This window comes from Lampetra fluviatilis, chromosome 37 (genome assembly GCF_964198595.1).
Source record: "Lampetra fluviatilis chromosome 37, kcLamFluv1.1, whole genome shotgun sequence".
NCBI lineage: Eukaryota > Metazoa > Chordata > Hyperoartia > Petromyzontiformes > Petromyzontidae > Lampetra > Lampetra fluviatilis.
The window spans coordinates 4,034,511-4,050,642 of record NC_136311.1 but is presented as its reverse complement, the minus strand read 5'-3'; the positions used below and the strand labels follow the sequence as shown (position 1 = coordinate 4,050,642).

General features: G+C 50.9%; 1 protein-coding gene across 2 annotated transcripts in view; it reads left to right on the top strand.

The window, feature by feature from the left end:
• Positions 1 to 15,070, top strand: part of TBL2 (transducin beta like 2) — a 28,533-nt gene extending 13,463 nt beyond the window's left edge. For both annotated transcript variants that reach the window (XM_078873651.1, XM_078873652.1), the window contains 4 exons: positions 1,647 to 1,773; positions 2,802 to 2,954; positions 12,044 to 12,279; positions 14,143 to 15,070. In XM_078873651.1, the coding sequence (XP_078729777.1) occupies positions 1,647 to 1,773; positions 2,802 to 2,954; positions 12,044 to 12,279; positions 14,143 to 14,369 (743 nt within the window). In that variant the 3' untranslated portion in view covers positions 14,370 to 15,070. The remainder of the gene's footprint in view (positions 1 to 1,646; positions 1,774 to 2,801; positions 2,955 to 12,043; positions 12,280 to 14,142) is intronic.
• The last annotated feature ends 1,062 nt before the right edge of the window (positions 15,071 to 16,132 follow it).

Genomic DNA, 16,132 nt, shown 5'->3' with positions numbered 1-16,132 from the left:
AGCTGTGAAAACCTACCACCTGTTTAAAGTTAAACATTCAGCAGCTTGAATTTATTTTAAACCAACATGTTTCGGATCTCGTACCTTATTTCCTGTTCGGCAAAAAAGATTCACTTTTGTGAAACAATCGGGAGTGATAACCGAGCCAGAAGAAACTGAAAAGAATGAACGTGCGGTTTTCGCCTAGCTTTGTGATTGCGGTGATTTCTACGGAAGCCGGCTGGCACACCCCGCCTACTTTCCCAGTTGAGTTTGCGACGTTGATGCGGTTTCCGACAGCGCACTTCTGCGGTTTCACAGCGAACACTTTCCCCTCCTCCTCGGGAGACTCGGCCCGCGACTGCCCCGTCATCGCCGCCGCGCTTTCTCAGGAATGCCGAGTTTTCTCCCGGTAGAGTTTTGTTTTTCCTCCGGAACGGCACAGGATTTTGTGCACACACAAACATTACACATGCACATTGCACGCACGCGCGCGCGCACGCATGCATTGAGTCAGCGGCGTGGGCTTTTCATGGTAAGCCACGGACGATGGACGACGGCAGTCAGTGCCGTTATTTCTTTTCAGAAATTGGGGGAAAAATCCAAATCCGAAGTGGTCGCTCGAGCACGTCGCGCACACACACCTGTCGTGAATGAGCCGGGAAGCTTGAGTTGTGACTCACTGGCTTTCTTGGAATGTTAAGCTCGGAGCCATTAATATAACTTTATACCGTAAAAAAAATTGTTTCATTTTTCGGGCACCGCTTTCCGATTGCTACGAGATAGTTGATAGCAAACAGTGGGACGGTGCGTCGATTTGTCAGTTAAAATCGATTCTTAAGGCTCATGGTACATTCATTGAGGAGTGGACGTTTTACGATTTTTGCAAATTAAATGCAAAAGCTGTCATATCTCGCTTAGGCTAACGGAGCAAGCAACGCTTTAAAAACTAGTTGCAAAAGAAATGAGAAAAATAAATGGTATGAAAATAATTAATTCCTTAATCAAATCGCCACTCTATATCGCAACAAACAATCGAATCGCCAGTTCCGTGAATCGTCACAACACTGCTAATCGCTGCAGTGCGTCAGCCGGCACTGCCAAGGCTGAGAGTGACACGGGCCCCGTGCTGGCTCGAGGGCAGCGTTGACCTACATCGACCTCCTGTCTAAGCTGACACTGCGATTGAGCGGTTCTCATTCGCAGCCGTTTAACCCGACGTGTTCACTTGCTCAACGTGGTGAGACACACCCAAACCTCGAGCGGTGGCTCTAGACCGTCTTTGGCCAGTCATTTCTTAGTCGAGTGAGCACTGACGCAGTGCTCATCTCCTATTTACATCCCTGAACCAATGGTGGAAGCTCCACGTTCCTACGACGGGGACGGGTTTATCCACAGCGCAATGACTGTTGAACTCAACCTCCTCGCAAAATTGTGCTTATTTTATCGATTAGCTTCCTTGCCCAGTATGCAGGAGGTCGTGGTTTCGATCCTGGTCCTGATGCCTGTATATTGGGAATTTGCATGTTCTCACCGTGGTCGTGTGGATTTTCCTCCAGGTCCTCCGGTTCTTCCCTCCACATTTAGAAACAGGCTTACAGAGTAAAGTTTACTTGATAATGAATGGCGTTTGTTGGTATGTGTGTTTGTTTGTGTGCGGCTGCTAGGCAAGTTCGTGATGACAGCCTCAGCAGACACGACCATCCACCTGTGGGACCTCAAGGGCGAGATCCTGGCCACTATCAACACCAACCAAATGACCAATGCCTACGCGGCCATCTCTCCCTGTGGCAGGTCAACATGCACACCCTGGCAGCCAGAGATCCCTGAGGCTCGTCGTAATAATTTAATAGTCACGTATAATTTGGACCTTGCACAGTGTTTGTTGATGCATAGAGAGAGAGAGACAGGGATAAAAGGTCAGAGGCACGAGAAATCACAGGCAAGCGGGAAAGCAGCCAAAACCGTCACTAACAATTGCCCAACCTCTGTGGTCCTATAATGGAATGTTTGGCCAACTTCACCTGTTGAGCGTTGTACATGTCAAAGCAAAGCACAATCCAAGCATAGTCTTCCCGGTTAGGCCACGGGTTCAGCATTTCCTCTCTTGAGATTTAGCCACGCACTACCGCAGGCATCTCCAGGAGCTGAAGTTAGAAATCTAACCTGGTTTCCACCCTTACAATTCATTGCTTCGTTTGTCCTGATTATGTTGGTGACCCCAGGATTTGAGTGATTGGCATGCCATGCCCAGTATACAGTACCTCTCGCTGTAGCTGTGACTTCACGTAGTCACATGCAAGCCTACTGCTGTCAGAGGGGTGTCCCTTCGGCATTTTATCAAAGAGCCGTTATGCGTTGACAGGAAGTTGGCGTAGCGTTGCGGCAGAATTGGCGGCAGCGCGCGTGAAGTTCGGTGGCGCGTGCTGCCGGCCACGCCAATCCACACGAAGGTGTTACGGGAACGTGCGGAGCGCGTGTGTGTGTGTGCGTGCGTACGGAGCGCTAGTGTAGCGGTTAGCAAACTGCGCTACGAACCCGGCGACTCGAGTTTAATTCCTGCTCACGGCTAACACCAGTGACGATTATCTGAACTAGTCCTGGGCCTGGCCTAGATCGACTCAGCCTCAAATTAATACCTGGTGCGATGTGTAAACATCGCCGCTACGGAGACAAAGATAACCAGGCGTGGTGCTGGCCACCGACTCCCTTGTGTGCCATGCCAGCCTTCATCAGTGCTACTCGCTAAAAGCATTTTCCCCAACAGTCTGCCAAGGCTACACGGGGGATCTTTGTATGTGCGTGTGATTTTGCCGCGGCAGGTTCATTGGCTCGTGTGGATTCACACCGGACGTCAAGGTGTGGGAGGTTTGCTTCGCCAAGACGGGAGGATTCCGCGAAGTGAGTCGTGCCTTTGAGCTCAAGGGACACTCTGCCGCCGTGCACTCCTTCGGATTCTCCAATGACTCGCACAGGTGGAGCCTCCCACACCCCTTCCACCCACTACCCCACACCCACCTCACTCCCCCTTCCGCCCACTACACCACCCCCCCCTACATCTGCTACGCCTCCTCTACCTGCTTCACCCTCTCTACCCGCTACACCCTCTCTCGCCACCCATCCAGGCTGTGAATCCTGGGACAAAGAGATGCAGTGAAGTGGGAACACTCGTGCCTCACAGCAAGGAAGGCCTGGGTTTGACTTTTGACCTGGGTGCCTTACTGTGTGGTGTTTGTATGGTCTCTACCCCTCTGTACTCCATGGGTTTCCTATGGGTTCTCAAGTTTACTCTCATCGTTCATAAAAAAAAAAACTAACTGCTATATAATCAAATATCCCAATTTTACTTAGAAAATACTCAGTTGGGATTACATAAAGCAATCATTGCCTCCCTACTGCAAACATGTGGCAGGACCATCCTGAAAAAGAGTGTTGAGATTCTATAAGGCTTTCTTGGGAAAATAAGGGTAGTAGTATTAATAATAATAATTCCTGGTTAGTATTTTCAGGCCCCACCCTATTTGGCTTCTAAGATCCGATGGGAAATGCGGGCAGCTGGTCAAAGCCATTGCGATAGGTTTAACCAAATCTGGCTTGAACTTCTACAGCGAGGAAAGCGATTATGATTCGTGGAATGACGGGGTTGGGGAGGTATGAAGTGCGTGTTATCGGGCCATTGCTAGGGCTCAAGTGGCACGCTGGCACAATACAGTCCAGCTACCCACAATCTCTTTATCTCAGCTGTATATTGTTATGACCAGGGTTCCGCACACGCAAAGATGCAGATCCCCCATTTAGCCCTTTAACAGGCACCTATCTCAAGGCCCGCATGGCAAACAAGGCATGGCCGCCTTTGTCTCTCCAGTGGTGACCTTTACACACCGCACCAGGTGCTCATCTTAGGAATGAGTCAACCTCAGGAAAGGCCCAGGGACTGGTCCAAACACTCGCCGTGAGTTGGTATCAAATTTAGCGATCAGATGAGGTATCTTAATTGCAACATTTTTGTTATTGTGAGCGTTCTCTTTCAACTCGCCAGTGAGCTGAAATATTAATCAAAATAACAACAAAAATTGGCCCATCAAGCACTTGTAATCGTAACATGCATTAATTAGTTTGGCTGTGTGGGGTGGTGGAGGGTTTTTACCAACACAGACTCGGTCAGATCATTGCGAGTCCTCGCCAGAAAAAAAAATCACTTGAATCAATATAGAAATTGTTCCCCCGAAAGGATAAAAACCCCAAATAATAGTCAAAGGATAGACACGACCTCCTGTTCCTCCTTTCTGTGGCATTCGCTCAGGCTATGCCAGCTCACGCTTTCGTCTTCGTTCCGTGCTTGCGTTGTTCGTCGCGGTATTGTCGCTGGTTTCGGTGGGACGCCACCGCGCAGTCCCGTGACCCCAACACCGCTCTCCGCTGGCGTCCGTGGTCTAAACGTTTCTGTTTTTTTTTATTATTACCACTGCACAGGTTTTCGCTTTTGTGGTTTTCTAGCTCCGCCGATGAGTTTGTTTAAGAAAAACAAATTGATACGTTGAGTCATCAATGCAAATTGCGTCTCAAAATACTGTGAAACCGTCTCATGCTATATCAGAAAGAAAGTTTGCAACCTGGCTTGCTGCCTGGCTGGGAAAGGAGGGAAAAGAGGTGCGTGCAGGCTGCTAGTATAAAAAATAATTAACCCTTTCCCGTTACGATGACATAGGTGTACATGACGTACGTGTACGTTATCAGTTTTTCTTCCAGTTCCGATGACGTGCGCTTTCATCATCAAAGTTAAATCGGAAGAATAACTCAAATAATATAACTTTATCGGTACCGAGGCTCCCACAAGGCCATGCGGGAGGGTGTGTGGCACCGTTTGGCGCCGGCTATCGTAGATTGGGGATGTGTCGCTACAGTTCTGAGGTGAATACAATGTCTTTTTTAAAAATAGCGCTATATCTCTCTAAATAAAATGAACGCTGAGCCGCTGGTGCGTTCCGAGATTCAGAGACGAACGGGACCCACCCTGCAGCTTGCAGACATCTCGAAAAGGAAAAGTATTAAGACTGCGTCACCACCATGCATGACGGTTGTTGCAGGCTGCTGCGGGGACGAGGGCAGTGTAGGAAATTCCAATGATGTGTTGGATTATTGTGCTCCTACGTTGTCTCTGCTCCGCACCTTCCCCAGCCCGCACTGACCAGCACGGTGAACTATGGTCAAATAATCTCCCACAACCCGTATGCCCTCATTCGGACAGTGAATTGACAGTACTGTGCATGTGTAGTATGTAAAAGGTGTCCTTGGCAGACGTACCATCTCAATCGTCATTTTGTTGTATAATTGTTAGGTAATACCTTTCATAAATGTGTATAAATAGCTGTATAAACATAGTATCCGGCCAGGGCCAGATGGCTCAGCGGTTGTGCGGGAGACTTCAAAATCAGAAAGTTGTGAAAACAAATCCTGTTTGGGGGGTTGATCCAGCTCATCATCATCATCCATCCAGGGCTCAACAAAATAAGCCACCACATTATGGGGAAGTCAACAGCAGATGTCGTGTGGATCTACTTGACCCCGCCGTAGTAGAAATGTGGGATTACCACCTCTGGCTCTGCAGGTCTGTAAACAACGAGATGAGCACCATTGCATCAATGCTCGGGTTCAGTGGGAAATCGCTGACCTAGTCCAAGTGACCTATTTGATGGAGAGCGCTTGTGACTTTTGTACTAGCTATGACATGGGCATCGCACCTGGTATTTTTTATTGACGCTTATACTCCATGGGGCACGGATACAACACTCGGACCCGCAATTATTTATTTAGCTATATATTTATCTATATATTTATTTATCTATATATTTATTTGCGTACATTTTTTGCTGCTGCATTAGGTTTTTATTTTTACGATGTTTTCGGGCCGTTTCACCACAGCGTTTAATGACAAGCGGGGAGGACACCGAAACCCCACTCGTGCAAGGGGGCAACACTATATCCCCATACAGATGGAAACAGATGGCAATTAGGCAACTTGCTGTACTGCCTTCTCCCGTCAAGCCGAGGGTATGGCACCCACCTCGATGCCCACAGTGAAGGAAATTTCCGAAACGCTCGAAACTACCCTGAAAGGAAAGCTTCCTCTCTTTCACGTTGCTGGCACGGGAAGATAATCTACCCACGCTGACATAAAAACTCTCGCGGGCGTTAAATCGAGATGTGACGCAATGTTGCCAAGATCCCCGGAGTGCTTTCTAACAGATTTCGACCGAAGGAAAATTTCCCCCACCCCACCCCAACTGCCACTCAGCTCCTTGCCTCTGCTGGGTGGCTCGGATGTCTTGGACGGTTGCCAAGTGAAAAACACGCAACGCCCTCGCAAGTGGCGAGTTGCAGTTTCTAATTGTTCGTCATTCACCCGGCGATTCTTCGTGCCATCTTTACCACCCACCCACCCCCAGCTTGCACACGCACGTATATATAGCCTCTTCGTGTCTCCACCACCACCCACGCAATGTGTAGTTTCAATTGACCGTCTGACCCGCGCACCCACCGATCGTGTTAAATCCCAACGCGTCCACTTCTGCCACGTCTCCCTGGCATCCTCGAGGAGGCTACATTGTGGTTAGGCGTCTGATTTTTTTTCATTCATAATTTTTATATCTCTAGGCAAGGGGGGAGGGTAGTTTGAAAAAATTGAAAGACCACCCAAGTCATGTCTTGCTCATGAGCACTGAGCTGGCGATCATCTCCTGTTTAGAGCTCTCTGATCATGTGGTGCAAATTCCACAAATCCGACCTTTCTATGTCGGTTTTCCCCTGTCTGTTGTCACCCTCGCCACTTGCGAGGGCGTTGTGTTTTTTTCACGGAGTTTTTGCCTCCACCTTTAGAATCAACATATTTGCCTACTATAAACGTCTACATGGGATATAGTTTGTGGCCAGGTCGCTTCTGAAAACGAATGATATAGCTCAGTGGGCTTTACCTGGTAAAATAAAAAAAATGTAATAGTCGTTAGTATGTCGTTCCCCCACTGACGTTAGCCGTGACCAGGAATCAAACCCAGCTCACTCGCTGGGTTTAAAACCCAGTGAGCTAACTGCTGCGCCGCCATTCCCCCCATGGATTAATAAAGTGTCACAAATTATCTTATTATCTTCTGTTCCTTCGTGTTCTCATTACCGCTGTGTAGCCTACGGTGCAGGAAGTCCCGCTGAAAGTTACAATTGCCCCACTCGCGATGACACCGCAGCTGCCACATGGACTCGATGCACAGGGCACCGTCACTTTCGGGAAGCCACGTGGCCCGGATTGCACACGTTCGAGCGGCACACTTGGATTTAAAAAAACGCAACAAAAATGCGTGTAAAGAACTTGAACGACGCTTGTAATGTTTTGATCACAATGAGGTTCGTTTTCTGTTCTAAAAATACATTTAGAATGCACACAAACCCTTGAGCGAGTTGGAGGGAGTAGGCGTTGTTGGTTTCTGGCGATAGTGAAACTTGGCGAAACCAAGAGGGGGCGTGCGACCCTTGACCACAAGGCAAAGGTGCGGCGGGTAGGTGTTGCGCTGGATGGGTTGCGATTCTGCGGCGTTGGTAAATACCTCGAGGCTCATCAGTGTGAACATTCTCGGCCTCGCGATAAGCGCATTGCGTGCGTCGAATCGCGCAGTCGACAGTGTTTAACTTTTTTGTTCGAACGCGTTACGTGTAATAAGTTCACGTGGCTCTCCGCTCCTGTCGCTAGAGGCTGCCTATGCCTCACATTTTTCATCATTATTTTAAATGCACGCGCAGGATGAGACACTAAATTTAACACGTATTGCGACGGAGCAAACAAAAACGTACGAGACAGGATAATAAATTAATTGTGTTAAAACGAGACGCTTCAATATCCGGTGCAAAGCTTTTTTTTTAATATTTTATTGAAATATTTCTCCAGGAAATTATTTTGGGATGAAACCTACCTGTTTGTCGGGGCTCCCAGGGTGTCCATTGACTACACGCGTAGCAAAGAGTGGTTTACATCTGCATCGTGCAGTGAGTGTCACATCTGGTTAGACGCAGAACTAAATAAATGGGGCACACTCCCAGATGTTGAGCAAGCGTGTTCTTAAAGATTCAAATAAGTCGAGACTATATATATTTGTTGCGTGTCTTGGGGACATGGTTTCACGTGGAAACAGCTCTGAGTGTGAGTGCACCTGTTCAAAACTTTTACTGCATGGACAGTTAAATTGTTGTGATTTTGGGGCAGAATCGCGACACTGCAATAATGACAATTCCATAAATTGCATGAAGGGGGGAAAGGTAGCAGGAGGGTAAGTGCTTAGACTCGTTACAGGCCGAAATAGCAAACCTAAACAAACGAACTCCTGAAGCCCTCATCGCGGCTGGGCAGACCTCTATTTGCATCTCGCTCCTGAATGTATTGTCATACGCGAGATTAGAACAGCCCTAGTACATGCTGTGGCTTTGATGACAGGGGTTTGCTCAGGACAGGGGCATGTGCCCACAATGTTGGGAAGATAAAATACACTGCCACCGGCTCGCAGGTGGAATTTCCCTGCACGGTGAGGGGGTGTGTGTGGTTGTGGAGGAAGTTATGTGCGTGCATGTGTCTTTGTGTGTCTGAATGTAAACGTACAGGGTGGGCTATAGTTAACAACCTGATTTGTTTCGCCGATAACTTTTGAAAAATGAAATAAAAACGCGAAACTCTAAATGATAGAAAATTCTTAAATTCGTGGAGATTCGATCTAATTTTGTATGAACTCCAGAAGCCGTTAAAGTGAAAATGAGCTTCGTCTGACATTACATTTGTAATGAAAGCATCGTCTTGGTCTGCAAGTTCAAAGAAAGCACGAGTAATCTAGGCCGCTTTGATTGTCTCTGGGCTGCAATTCTTGCACCGCCTGTCCCAGGATTCGCCGCAGCGACCGTCGTGCGATCCCCAATTGAGCGGAGCGTCCTCATCAGAGTTTTGGGGTTCTCATTTACACTCTCCCTTGCTCAAATGAAGTCGGAGATTGACTGGCTCGAGGTCTGCCAACACACCGATTTGCATCCACCGTTGTTCCTGATTCCTGAAATCGGGAAATCAACGCCCGAATATGGCGGCGGAGTTGGGAGCCATTCGGGACCTAAAATATCTGCGATAGTCTCTCTGTGTTGAAATAATTGAACAATTGTTTCTAAAATTTATTTAAACTATTCTTGCACGCTGCTGAGGTGTACACCGGTTCATCATAAACTCCCAGACTTGTATGTTATTTCTGCAAAATAATGTAACAAAGTAATTTAGACAATGCCGCTATTTCAAATCAGGTAGTTACTGATGATCCACCCTGTATTAGCCCATTCGGCACACGAAGAGGTGGGTGTCAGCGCCATGCCCCGACCGCCTCTATCTCCCCGGTTCTGATGTTTTACACACTCATTGAAGGCCCGTCTTGAACTAGGGGAGGTCTCGGACCGGTTCCGATGTACGTCACTGATGTTGAACGTGAGTGGGTGGGTGGGTGAGTGAGCAGTGACTAGGTGAACCATGAAACCTCTTCCCTCCCGTCGACCCGGGCGGCATTGCTCACACGGTCCCACGTGGCACAAGATTGAGACCGCGTGCAAGCGGAGATTGTTTATTGCTCAAGAGGAAGCTGAGGAATGTTATATTTTATTATTATGGCTGTCCTTTATCGGCGCTATGGTAGATGCGCAGATTGCACGAAAAAAATCCACTTTGTGAGTAAATTATAAATTAATCACGAGTAGTGTCGTACCGTGTGATATAAATATGCTTATTAAAATCGGCTTGCTATTCATCACAATTGGCTTGCCACGATAAGGGTTCCTGTTCTTGGTTTGGGAATTCTTGCAACCTTCCCATGTATTTTCTGGACCATACATTCAAACCTTTCCCACCAATAGTCCATCGGCCAGAGCAGACATCGTTACCCACCTAAGGTAGCAAAACATTGCCCATTTATTTGTATGGATAATAAGATTTTTATAATAATGAACTTTCTGTTGTAGTCCACATCAAAAGTCATGCTTACTGCAGGACGTATCGGCGAGTGAGCTACATCTGATCTGGGCATCAAGGGCTTTTAGAAGGTCTCATGTCTCTTGTAATAAGCATTTTTTCTTTTTTAAACACCCTTCCACCAAGTACTACTGTCTGTTATTTATAAAAATGGAACTTCCCGCGGGTAACGTGAGTGGAATGCACGCCCGCCTGTCTATTCAAAACACACAGCCATCCTGTGCAGGCTTCATAGTTTTCCGTGGCCTTTTGTTGACGCCATCAAGAAGAAAAACACATTGGAAAACAGGTTTTGACATATTTTTTATTTTAACAATTTTCCCTTCTGTGGGAGTTTTTTCAGGCCTGACCACCAATGCAAAGGGCTGCGTGGATGTGCAGTCGCTCTGTGTGCTCACCGGCTTGGAGGTTGAGTGGCGTCATTAACTCGGGGGTAATACACTTTTATGGCCATATGCTTCCTTCCCAGATCCGTTTCTCCACTTCGTAGTCGTAATAATAATTACACATCCCATCAGCCATACGGCCTCCTTCTGGGAGTGCATTATTTGAGCAGTGTTGGTTCAACACAAGCAAAACAACAGCAGGTACAGTAAAACCTTGGATTGCGAGTAACTTGGTCTGCGAGTGTTTTACAAGACGAGCAATTTTTAAAAATAAATATTAATTTGATAAACGACCGAGGTCTTGCAATACGAGTAGTACGTGTATACGCTTTGTCTGCCGAGCGTCACGTGATCACAACTGACATACGAGTGCTTTGATATACGAGTGCTTTGGATTACAAACACGTTTCCGGAGCGAATTATGCTCGCAATCCAAGGTTTTACTGTAAATCTAATTTATATTTATAGAGTGGCTTCACTCAAGGCTCTTGACATGGCTTACAAAACGATGGCAGAATGGTATGATGTAGTTGACAGGGGCGTAGCAAGGATTGAGGAATAACTGACAGCAAGAGAGTGGTACGTAGGGATCACGAAAGTGCGGGGGAGGGACCGGGTGGAGGTGTGAGGGGAGTGAAAAGGAAGAGAATGGGCGATAGAGAAGAGGTGAGCTTTAAGATAGGAACGGAAGGAGGGGCGACATCCATGGCTAGAAGGTACGACGGTCAAGAATATTGGACCATCGTCACGGCATGGGGAGGCTCTCATCCAGCAGTGGCTTGACTTGAGAGCTGTACGCGTGCAACCTCGATTGAAGGGATAACGTACACCGCAGGCAAACGAGTCGGTGGTCGAGTGGAGTGTGGAACGGTTGGGTGCCGGTTATCGGTGGAGAGCTGCTGGTGGAGGGGGTATCCCGGCACCTCACCCTCTCGTCATCGGTGTATATCACGCGCTCCGAAGTGCGCGTGGCAGGCGGAGGGTTGGGTTGGGGGTGTTTATAGTTTTTTTTCTGACCTCATAGCAAGAAAACGTGCGACGCAATCGCCGCTCATCGTTTCAAGTTGTACACGTTTCCACGGCAACCGAGCGGCTGTGCGGTGCCGCCGAGCGAGCCCTGGGGCAGGGAGACGGGGGGGGGGGAGAAGCTCATCGTTCAATCTATCGCTGGTGCAAGGTGCGGTTAGAGCACCTGTCTTGCTGCGGCAACAGGTGCAATGATATCCGGAAGACCGATTCAAGCTCCCCTTTCTCCTCCCCGCCACCCAACCACGCCCTCCTCCCTAGATCCAACCAACCCCCCCCAATTCCCCCTCCCCCCACACATTTTATTTGATGCGAGCGGCACCGTCGGCTCTGTGCTTTTCTCTGTGCGAGCAAAGCGATCTCCTCTCCGGTTTGGTGCGTGCAAACGAGAGCGTGATGGCGCACACCCATCCGCCCGCGAGCACGAGCGCTTTCAGATTTGTGGCGGATGACGATCGCGTTCCGTCCTGTTGGCTCCGAATCCACGGCATCCGCCGCTCGGCCCGATCGGACGCGGCGGCCCCGTAGCTCGGGCACCGCGTGTCCGCTGGCACGCCTCCGCTTTCGCTCGTCCCCTTATAACGCTTCTCTCCCGCTTTTTCGCCCGCCCGCCCGCCAGGATGGCGACGGTGTCCAAGGACGGCACGTGGCGGCTGTGGGACACGGACATCCAGTACCGCCTGCAGCAGGAGCCCTACCTGCTCACGAAGGGGAAGTACGAGGCGGCCACGATGGCGGCGTGCCGACTGGCACTATCCCCCGATGGCCGCGTGCTGGCGCTGGCCGCGGGGCCCACCGTGCACGTGTTCGACGCTCGCACAGCCCGGCTCATGGAGACCATCGTCGGCCCGCACGGTGAGAGCGGCTGCGGTGGCGGTGGTGCCGGTGACGGTACACGCATGCGTCGCCGTGTGCGTCTGTGTGTGCGTCGTGTGTGCGTCGTGTGTGCGTGTGTGTGCGTGTGTGTGCGTGTGCGTCGTGTGTGCGCGTGTGTGCGCGTGTGTGCGTCGTGTGTGCATCGTGTGTGCGTGTGTGTAAGTGTGCTCGAGGGCGGTGGCGCAGCGGTTAGACCGCTTCGCTATGAACCCGAGATTCCCCCTCACAATCAATAACAGTGGCGAATATTTTAACTGGTCCTGGGCTTCCCCCAGGTCGACTCGGCCTCAATGAGTACCTGGTGCGATATGTGAAAATCGCCTTTAGGGAACGACCGGACGTGATACTGGCTATCCACCCGTTTGTGTGCCGTGCCGGCCTTCATAGGTGCTCGCTAACAGCACTTTCCCCAACAGTCTGTTAAGGCTATACGGGGGATCTTTATGTGCGTGGGTCTTTGTGTACGTGACGACAATGCCTTGGCTCGGTGCCAGCATGTGCAATAGGGCACGATAAACGTGGCGGCTTTCAGAGCGTGTTGATAAACGTCTCCAAGAAGGAATTACAATGGGGTTTTTTTTTAAGTCAAAGTGTTTTCCTGCTGAATTGAACTCGTCCGCTCGCTACAAGCCCACAGAGCTGGTGGTGGAAATTGCACATTTCTGTGACAGAGGTGAATCTTTTCCCAGAATAGCACTTTTGACTTACCTGCGATGTGGTACCATTTTTGCAACCTCCCAACCAGGGTTTGAACCCATAACCTTCCGACTGTGAGCCCCCCACTCTGCCGCTGAGGCAGCTGATAAATAATAGTGATAGCAGTAGCAATGCCTAGCCCTGTGCCAATCCCAGGCTTCCCCATGCCATGTTGATCATTGGGGGGGGGAGGGCGGGAGTGATTATATAACTCTACTTTACCATGCTCGTTGGTGCAGGTAGGTGGAGGCAGGCCCACCAGGACTGATTCAGACCTCACTTTCCACCACTGTTGTCCGTGGCCCCGTAATCAAACTCGGGTCCTCCCTGGGTTTGTAGCGCAGTGCTCCCCAACCCGTCTTGCGGAAAAGATCGAGATGAAAATTGCACGTGCAAGCTACGCGTGGCCGAGGGGCGGAAAGAGATGTTTACCGTCGCAGGCGATTGGCGTCCGCAAGCGGTGAACATCGTGCCGTGGAATTTGTGTGAATCCGAGCTCGTGAATCATAGCCGTGAGCTAGCGGTGACGGTCAGGTGTCCGCCGGGTTCCCCCCCAGCCCCAGAGCGTTGCGGATACCGAGTGGCGGTTGCTCTGTGGCCGATGTGTAACGCGACTGTCACAATGGTCACGGCGGTGGCAGGGGTGACTAATCTGACATTTAGGCATATCTTGTTGCCTCACGAGAGAGATCTAATAAGGTCTCAAGGCTGAGAGTGGTGGGGGCAGGAGTGGGATATGCCCAAAGGATCGAGTGTTTTTAAATGGGGGGGGGGGGGGGGGGGTGCTATATTACACCGCATGCGTCAATTCATTAAATCAAAATCAGTTCGTAACCTCACGGTGCGTGCGTAGAAACCTTCGTGCGAGAGCCAGTTTTCTGATTTCTGCAGATGACATCGCAAACAATGCGACTCGGCCTCGTGGAATGGACAAATCTGTACAAACAGAGACAGACAGACAGACGACGAGCGGGAATAACGCGAGCGAGACGCCAAACACGACACGCTTAACCGATCCGCGCCCCGTGCCAACGACAGATCACGGGAGCTGGCATTGTGCTCCATTCCCACCCCCTCCCGCGCCTCCCCTACCAACCACCCCATCTCCCCCCCGCCTCTCACGCCCCCCCCACTCCCCCCGCGCAGGCCCCGAGGCGGTGCTGGAGCTGACCTTCGATCCCCTGGGCCGCTACGTGGCGTCGTGCGGGGACCGCGCAGTGCGCGTGGTGCACAACGCCGCCGGCTTCGCGGCGCAGGCCGAGGAGCTGGAGGAGCAGGCCCGCGTGGCCCCCACTGAGGCCGTGCGCGACCGCCTCCGCCAGCAGGCCAAGAAGGCCCGGCAGGCGCTGCGCCAGATCACCGCCGTGGCCTAGCGGTGCCCGCCGCTCTAACCCCCCCCCCCTCCCACCACCACCAGGCGCTCACCGACATCGGCGACGCACGGAGCACGCCTTTCCCGCGGCCCGTGACGGCGAAGGACGTACGTCAATGTTTCGTGGAAAAAAAATTATCGCCGAGGGCAAGGGCGAAAAGTGAACGCGGATCGCCACGTGGGCCGGATCCAGGCTTGTTTCTTTTCCAGAGTGTCCCACGGTGAATTGGGCTTTACCTGGAACCGCGGAGAGATATGCCGCAATCCATCACCGACAAAAGGAACGATATCTGTCATGTCACGCTGGACCGGAACTATGTGGGCAGCGCGATGAAAAAGCCCGCCCCTGCAAAAAAACAGCATTTTTTTTACGTGGGCGTTTTTTTGTGAATTTTTTTTAATCAATATCGCAGTCATCGCAAGCGTAGCCGATCGACTCGGCGGAGGGGCGCCGCCGGGGTACCGCCGTGGGGGGTGAGGCATGCCACCTAAAGACCGCGGCAAGGACGAGCGCGGCGCGGGAGCGGCGAGCCAACCCGGCAGCAGAGTTGACTCTCGTTAAGAAACCCGCCGCCCTCTCAAAGCCCTCTCGCCGCGTCATCAAATCTTAGAGACCGGACGGAGGGAGTAATTTGTTTGACTGTGGTGTTTTGCAAGAGTTTAATTGTCGTTTTAGAGAAATTAAAGGCACATTCACGCAGATCGAGTCGTCCGCTTGCTTTGCAGGTTACCCGATGTCAATCGCCGCTGGCGACTTCGCGTTTTGGGACTCGGAGGGGGGGGGGGGGAAATAGATTACGAGCATCGGAAAATCGCGTTTTTGTCTCGGAGGAGCTGTAAATTTCTGCACGGGGACACGGGCATTGAAGTCATCATTGAGGGTGCCTCGGGGCATTGAGGGTGCAGCCGCTGGATCCGTCTGCTGAGCTGGTGTTGAGGTGTCTGATTTGTGTTTTTTATAGACGTGGCGTATGTTCCACATTATATGGCCCACTTGTTTCCCCGCCATTGGATTCAAACCGCAAAAGTTAAGGGTGCGTCTTTAAATCCGCCCACTGTGTTGTCTGCTTGTGTGAGTGCGGGCAGCGGAAGAGCAGTGGTTAGCGCCCTGTGCTGCAAACCCGGCCGCCCGAGTTGGATTCCTGCTCACGACCAATAACAGTGGCGGATATTTGAGTAGCCGGTGTGTGTAAACATCAGCGCTGAGGAGACGAACGCAACCAGGCGTGGTGTTGGTCACCCACTCCCCTCGCGTGACGTGACGGCCTTCAAAGATGCTACTTGCTAATGGCACTTGCATCAGTGGTCTGCTTAAGGTTATATGGGGGGGGGGGGTCTTTGTCTTGTGTGTGACAGTATTTGTATCACGTGTTGTTGTACCTGGTGTCGCATACGGCGCACGAGGTTGTGGCGTGGTCAGCACCACGCTTGCCCGACGTTCTTTCCCCAGTGTTGAGGTTTACACCTCTGACAGCTAATAATTTAGGGCTGAGTCGAACTTGGGGAGGCCCAGAACCGGACAAAGATCCCCCATGTAGCCTTCACAGACTGTTGGCAAGTGCAGTTGGCGAGCACCTATGAGGCCGGCACGGCACACGAGGGGGTGGGTGGCCAGCACCACGCCCAGCTGCCTTTGTCTCCCTTGTCACATTGCACCAGGTACTCATTTGAGGCTGAGTGGACCTAGGGGATGCCCAGGACCGGTTCAGATAATTGTCACCGGTGTTGGTGGCCGTCAGGTGGAATTGAACTTGGGTCAGCTGG